This window comes from Hipposideros armiger, unplaced genomic scaffold (genome assembly GCF_001890085.2).
Source record: "Hipposideros armiger isolate ML-2016 unplaced genomic scaffold, ASM189008v1 scaffold_3, whole genome shotgun sequence".
Taxonomy (NCBI): domain Eukaryota; kingdom Metazoa; phylum Chordata; class Mammalia; order Chiroptera; family Hipposideridae; genus Hipposideros; species Hipposideros armiger.
In genome coordinates this window covers 4,312,700-4,319,868 of record NW_017731353.1, presented here as the reverse complement: position 1 = coordinate 4,319,868, position 7,169 = coordinate 4,312,700, and the positions used below count along the sequence as shown (strand labels likewise).

General features: G+C 48.8%; 1 protein-coding gene across 5 annotated transcripts in view; it reads right to left on the bottom strand.

The window, feature by feature from the left end:
• FUBP3 (far upstream element binding protein 3) overlaps positions 1–6,224 on the bottom strand; it is a 51,493-nt gene extending 45,269 nt beyond the window's left edge. For 4 of the 5 annotated variants that reach the window (XM_019638421.1, XM_019638437.1, XM_019638445.1 and 1 more), the window contains exon 1: positions 6,065–6,224. In XM_019638421.1, the coding sequence (XP_019493966.1) occupies positions 6,065–6,148 (84 nt within the window). In that variant the 5' untranslated portion in view covers positions 6,149–6,224. Of the gene's footprint in view, positions 1–4,307; positions 5,163–6,064 lie in introns of all 5 variants that reach the window. The other variant, XM_019638453.1, reaches the window with a different exon arrangement.
• Positions 6,225–7,169: the final 945 nt, after the last annotated feature.

The following is a 7,169-nucleotide window of genomic DNA, read 5'->3' as shown; positions in this document are numbered from 1 at the left end:
GCAACGTCCTCCACAACTAGACTGAAGAACAAAACGACAGCAACTTGTCTGTTCCCCTTCCCCTAATTCCCCAGCACTGTTCCCATCCCCCAATTCCCCAATAAAAAAAAAAATCTTAAAAAAAAAAAAAAGGTCCATGTTCCAAAAGTTAAAGAACTTCCCTAACGCATACATAGTGAAGTGCTTGGCACACAGAAGGTAGTCATTAAACGTTTGCTAAATTTAAAGTGGACACAGAGAAGCCGACCTGTAGGCAGTATGCTAAGATGAGGCTCTAAGCTGAACAACGCTCCAGCTGGGTCCCCCCACCAAAGGCCCTACTAGATGGCAGGTCCACTAGTTTTCTCCACTATGTTCCATCGAACTACTTTCCGTCAAATTCCACCAGCATCCCTTCAGAGTTCTGTTCAAAGATTTCATAGCAGGTGCCGGGGATGGAAAACTACCCAACTACCTCTGTGAAGGGTCCACGGCCTTCTCAGGATGCAGAAGACACAGGTCCAAGAACTACTGCACATAGTAACTATTTGTGTGCCTCTGAGAAAACTGCTCTATCTCCCTTCGGCTCAATATTTTCAAATATAAAATGAGAAGTATTACCCTGGTCCTGAATATTGAACCTGGCTGTTGTGAGGCTCTAATCCCCAATAAGATAAAACCAGCTGTGACCTCGTCTTACTTATCTTTGCACTGGCCCAGCATCCAGCAGACGCCTCGGACTCGGCAGATCCTCAAATAATGGCAGGTAATGTGGACTCACAACTGCCAGTGATGCTGCCCAGTCTTGCAAGGGATTCGTCACCATCTGGTGTTAGGATAACTGTGCAACTCATGCCTCCAATAGTAGTGTAGGCTATTCTTTCCCAAGTGTCTTATTATAAAACTCCTAATGCAAAACATTTTCAAAAGGCATGATTCGTACCCGAGAAATAGGATTGCGCAGAGAAGCTAGGAAGGGGCGTTTGAACAGACACCCAATACGTGAGTCCTGACTTAACATCGTCAATAGGTTCTTGGGACTGTAGCAAAACAACACATAAAGAAGCCTATTTTACCAGAGGCTAATTGATATAAGTAAGGGTTCTGTTCCTGTGGCATCTCATCAACGTTATAACGAAATATTGAACAAAAGACGTTACTTGAGGACTCGATATATAACACACTATAAAGCAAAAGACACAAAACAACAGCCAAAATTGTTTTCCAGATCCAGCTGGATGAAAGCTCTGAATGTTTGTGGGTTTGAAGGAGCCATTGAGATTTTCTATTTCAAGATTACCTGAAGTTTGAGCCACAGAATGTGATTTGGTTTCATGAAGAGGGTATGAAATGACCTAAGTTCAGGATATTTACAGCGCATCTCCCAAACCTTAGTAGGACTTAATGCAGGTAAGCATATGAAAGGTTCTGAGAAATCTTACAGTAAAGAAGCCAATTCACCTCTATTTAACCCTGTATTCCCCAAACTTATCTGTCCGTGAGCCCCTTTCCATGGTAGATATATTAACAGCCCATAGACTAAATGCTGGGAAAGGCCAGCCTAGCTCAAGGTCATGCGGCAGCTTGTAGGGGACTCAGATCTCCTAACTCTCCTTCCAGAGCTCTTTCCATCACAAATTTCAAATAAAATCCAGAGATAATGGGCTCATAGTTGGAAAAAGGATGAGAAAAAAAGGCTATTGACTAGGCATCCCAACGGGCAATGTAAGACAAGAACAAAGTGGTGGGAATGACGGCAACCCGGAGAGTCACTGCCCTGCTGAGAAGGCAGCTGCTCCCCACTCCTGCCTAGTGTTACCTCTGCAGAACGTGGGGGCAGTGTGGGCAGACCTTTTCCAGAGAAGCTGTGAAATCATCCTAGTTTCTAAGTGTTGGCACTGTGTGGGTCACACCAAGCATGACTGCAGGCCCACTGTGCGCCTTCCCCAGCCCATTGGCCTCCACTTGAAAGATCTGGTCTAGGCAATTTTGCATCTACAAATAATTGGGACTTCAGAGAAAACCAAAGTTTGAAGATACACATGGGCTATCAGATTTTGTCTTTTTTTAGCTGAGCCATCCTGCCACCTGTTGGCAGCTGAGCGGCAGCTCAGCTTGGGCTGGGAATCGAACTGCTGTTGCTCAGAGCTCACACTCTTGAGTGAGCTCTTAACCAACTGAGCCACTCGGCCAGCCCAAGGGCTATCAGGTTTTAAAAGAAAGATAAAGTCTCAGCTGAAAATGAGGAAAGCCTCAGAGGCACACATATTGTTCCTTTAGTGTCTACCTTGCAATACCAAATATGAAGTTCAGTGCTTCCATTCAAGTTCAGTGGCCCACGTGGGTTCAGTCACATCGCAAACCCTTTAACAAGGACTTGCTCTTTGCAGGGTCTCTGATGGGTCCTACCAGATACAGGAGAAGCCCACAGGCTTCTTCAATACATTGGCTTTCTTCAAGTGTCTGAGAAAACTAAAATAAATGTACACACAGGAGTAAGTTCCTAGTGAAATGCCTTGAGCTTCTCAACCATTGGGCATGTATGAGAGTCACAGTGGATGTAACTTAAACGGGTTGAGCGTTCAGCACACTTGACTTTGCCATGAGTCAGAAACACCATATATTAAGTAAGCCAACGGGGTATCTCTCAGTGAGTACCCAATGGCCAATGGACAGAGGCTTGTTCTTTTCATGGTGGATGCACATTCTCTCAAGGAGAGTTGGTGCTTGTATATAGCACACACGCCCAGTCATCGACTGCTCAGACTCCATCTGTGGAACAGCAGCAGTGAGAGGCGTTATCTGGAGGGCTGTGCAACTTCTGAGGCCCCACGCTAATCAATAGTGCTGGCAAATAGGTTCTATGGTTACTTCTTACTGATTCCACAATGGCCTGGTCACAACCATTTGGGTACAGAATCACCGCAATGCCCAACTCCATGAGGCACCAATCATACTGTTTATGCGGACAGAATACTCCAGTTATGCAAAGGAGAGGCTGGGTCTACATGAAAACAGGAGCTTGACATCCTAAAAGGCATTAGCAGTTTGGCCAGAGAATTTCTTCCATTTACTGTGCTTCCCCGAAAATAAGACTGGGTCTTATATTAATTTTTGCTCCAAAAGATCCATTTTATTCATTTATTCATGTACAAAAATCTACATTTATTCAAATACAGTCATGTCTGGCTGACGATCTTAACTGGGGCTTATTTTGGGGTAGGGCTTACATTACAAGCACCCCGAAAATCATGGTAGGTCTTATTTTCAGGGAAACACAGTAGCTGATGACCACCAGGCAGCTGGTTCAGCATGTGGAAGGCTGCTGGAAATCTGTATGGGCTTTCTGGAAACATGTTTATATTTTTAGAAAAACTCAACAAAACCAACTTGTATCTATTCATCCATTATCTCCATGAGATCCCCTTCTAACCTAGACAGTCAGGATAGGGATGCAGTGTAGTCACAGAACAGGGTGACCTACCCTGGCTTTGAGTTCACATCCGACCCTTACTAGGATCCTGCCCTTTCTAAACAGTTAAAGAAACAGTACTTTGTTTGTGCCAGCTGCCAGTGACTTGGGAGAACTGAGCTGGGTGGTTTTTTAACACCCAGCAGTTTCAGATCTTCATCAAAGGGACTAAACCGGACCACATCTCTACACCTGTGTATTTCCCTACAGAACGGTGGTTATTAATCCACTTGTGCCAACACTATGAACTCACTGGGCTTCACACTGCTGGGGAAGAGTTTTAATTTCGTATGACATCTTCAGCGACTCCCTTTCAATCTAGGAATACCATGCTTGGAGTGAACGAACAGCAGCAACTGGTTCCCTTTGTTGGAAAAACTCCAAAGGTTATACAAAGAGACTTCTAGATGCTGGGAGGGAAGCTGAGTGGATTAAGTGCTGGACTCTAAGGACCAGACTTAACAGAAACTGCAGGTTCAAATCCCAGCAGGGTCAACTCCGACATGATGATCTTCCAGGTAAACTGAGCACCAAGCAGCTTCCTGCTTTCTGTCACACTTAGGAGGGCCTCACAAACCGTGGCTGATGTTTATGAGGACACATAAGAGGGCAAAAAGCTTTGCAATCATTTAAATAAACAAATACACTGTCTCTTACTTCCAGTTACTGGTGGGAAAAATCACATCTCTGCAACACACTGTGCATACAATGGAGTAGAACCGCCATCATCCAAATGCCCAAATAATATGAGATCCTTTGAGATAAGCTTTACTATAAGCATACAATAGTTTAGATTTCTAACATTCCATTCTTGCCCAATGCACATCTATAAATAAACCTAAAATTACCCACAAACCTGTTATTTTTCTTTAGTTTTTAAAGGCCATCAAATCCTTGGAGATAGTATCGACCTCCAGCTGTTAATATTCAGAAGTAACACACTCACAGCAGTGTCTCCATTGGGCTTATTACTGCTCCCGTCAATGGTGCCATTTCAGAGCTGGGAACATTTCCAATGAAGTTCTCTCTGCTAGTAGCACACACCACTGCTTCAACAATCCACATTAGGTCAGCATTTAACAGAGGGTCTCCCTCCCTCTTGAGCAGGTTGTCCAAGAATATGAGTTCAACCACTGGCTCAAGAGAAGCAGAAAGTCTTCTCAATGGTTCAAAATTCACTTTATGTTCAACTACAGGCCTTCTGCAAACTGAGGATCTGAGCTTGTTAGGGCAGTGACTATAATTCTTCCTGGATACAGGAGGCCAACAAGGTGATTGTCACGTATCAGCACAGATTGAAAGCCATTATATATTAGTAGCCAGTGAGAAAGGAGGTTCAGGACCCTGTACTGCAGAGGAGAGCAGGGTGACACGCCGGCAAGCAGAGTGGTGGAAGGGGAGCTGGGTGGCATGTTCATCCATTACAGCCACTGGCTGGCTCTGAAGTCTAAGTAAGATGGATACTCACTACTGTGCTGGTTGGTGCCTAGGCAGTAAGTAACAAGTCATCAGATAAAACTCTAGGTGGAACCACAGGTTTGGAAAGTTCTGGGATCCAATATAATGTCTATAGGAGCATCAGTGTTAACATGAAAAGTCAGTATCGGGGAAACAGGTAGGGTTCCCTCCCTTGGAATACTGGAAAAAGATGGAAAGACCACATCTTCAAGCGACCAAGTGGATCTTCTAATACAATGAGTCCTGTGGCTTTCTGTTAGGAATCAAGCAGTAATTAGTTATAGCCCAACTTTTACAGTATCAGTTAGTATGCCTACAATTAAATAGGGAGAGATGATGAATATAAGACACTCAGCAGAAGTTTAAGTGTTACAGCTAACTTGTCAGTAAGTTTTACGCACAATACAAGGGTATGTCCCGTGCCAGAAGCCAAAGAGTATTTCTGGCAGGTCCCATATGTATTCTCCAGGGACCCCTGCAACCGCTTAAAAATCAGTTTATTTAACTCTGACAAAATGCACGACGATGTCAGATGGTCAAGTTTCCCTGTTGGAATGAGTCCATATCACATTCTCGCTGAGAGAGGAAACACTGTTGCCCATAAAACATGTCTACGTCTTGTGGGCCACCCACAACCTGTTTAACATTTTCCTCTCTTCCCTCTCCAAGAGCACCCCCCAAAGTAAAACGCCCTGGAATTTCTTCCACTCCACCCTTGAAATATAGCAAGTCCGAAAACGATGTTTTCTAAGTTTGGAGAATCTACTGGGCCTGAGACAGCCGCCTCCCGTCGGTAACAGGGTCCTCACCGTGAGCCCCCCAAGCCCCCTCCCCTCGCGAGCCGCAGAGCCCCACGCTAGCCGCCCTGGAGGTCCAGCCCCGGCCTCGCGCGACGGGGCCAGGCGTCCTGGGAAAACCCTACCCCAGCGGCTGCAGGCACCTGGGAGACCCGCCCGACAGGCTGGGCCTGCGCCTCGCGGTGGCGCCTGATCCCTCGGCTCCTCCCGGCTGCAGGAGCCCCAAGGAACGGCCAAGCCCGACTGCGGCGGCGGTCCGAGCTCCCGCCCGGCCCAGGCCCGGCCCCCTCCTCCCCATCGGGCCCGGCCCGGCCCGGCCTCGGGTCCCCATGCTCCCGCCAGCCGGCCGCGCCCGTACCTGCCGGGGCCGGTGCAGGGTGTCCACGAAGCCCTCAGTCTTCATCCCCACCGGAGCGCTCTGCCCCTGCACCAGCTCCGCCATGACCACCCCCGCCGCCGCCACCGCTCGGCTCCCCAGTCCGGCCTCCCCCTCCGCTCGGGGACCCGTAGCCGGAAAGGGAAAGTCGCCCCACTTCCGGCGGAAGGGAAGCCCGACGCGAGAGGAGACGAGCCGCGCCTGCGGGGCTGGGTCAGCGCACGTGACCGCGGCCCGTCCGGAAGTGGGGGGGCGGGGCCGCGAGGCGGACCCTGCGCGCGACGCCGCGCTCGGGTCCCAAAGGGCGGGTCGCGACCCTCTCCCCCTTCCCGGGCGCGATCGGGTCGAGGGCGGTCAGTGATGTCGCGACAGGCCCTTGAGACTCGGATGTGGCCCCGACGCGCGTGGCTGTCGGCGGTTTGGAAACTCAGGAGTGACGTGGCCTTCCCAAGGCAGCGCCCTCAGCAGTCCTGGCTCACTAAGCCTGACCCTGGAGCCCCTCCCAGGGATGACCATTGGGCGCTTTGAAATGGCACCGTCAGGACCCAGAGGGAGGCTGGAGGGCAAGGGACAGCGCCACAGAAAGTCGGTACCCCACGTTCGCAGGTTGTCCCGGCCCATTTATGGGGTTCTCGCAGCATTAATCAGTTCCCAGGAGGATGGGCCGAGGCCGTACCTGGGGTTGCCTAGCGACACAGCTCAGGAAAGACGCTTCCCCTGGAAAGCCAGCATGGTGTCTTCTTACACATTCCTTCACGGACTCCAGGACTGGGGGGGGGGGGGGGGGGGAGCAGGAAATATACCGCAGGACCATCCTTGCTTCCAGGCCTGCTGAGTCAGCAGGATTGCAAGAGGGCTCCTTGGAATGCTTAAGTAACTTTTTTTAGATGGGAGTAACTAGGTATAGAAAGTGCAAAGCAAGGGGCGGAATCTTAGTGCTGGAACACTCTTGAGCCTTTGATGTGGATTTTAGAAACGAACAAACAAAATCCCCAGAAAAGAAACAAGCCTTCGGAGCTTGTGTGGCAGGTCCAAACTGGGATGCCCATCTTTGAATTAACAAAATTGCCCTTATGATGAATACTTC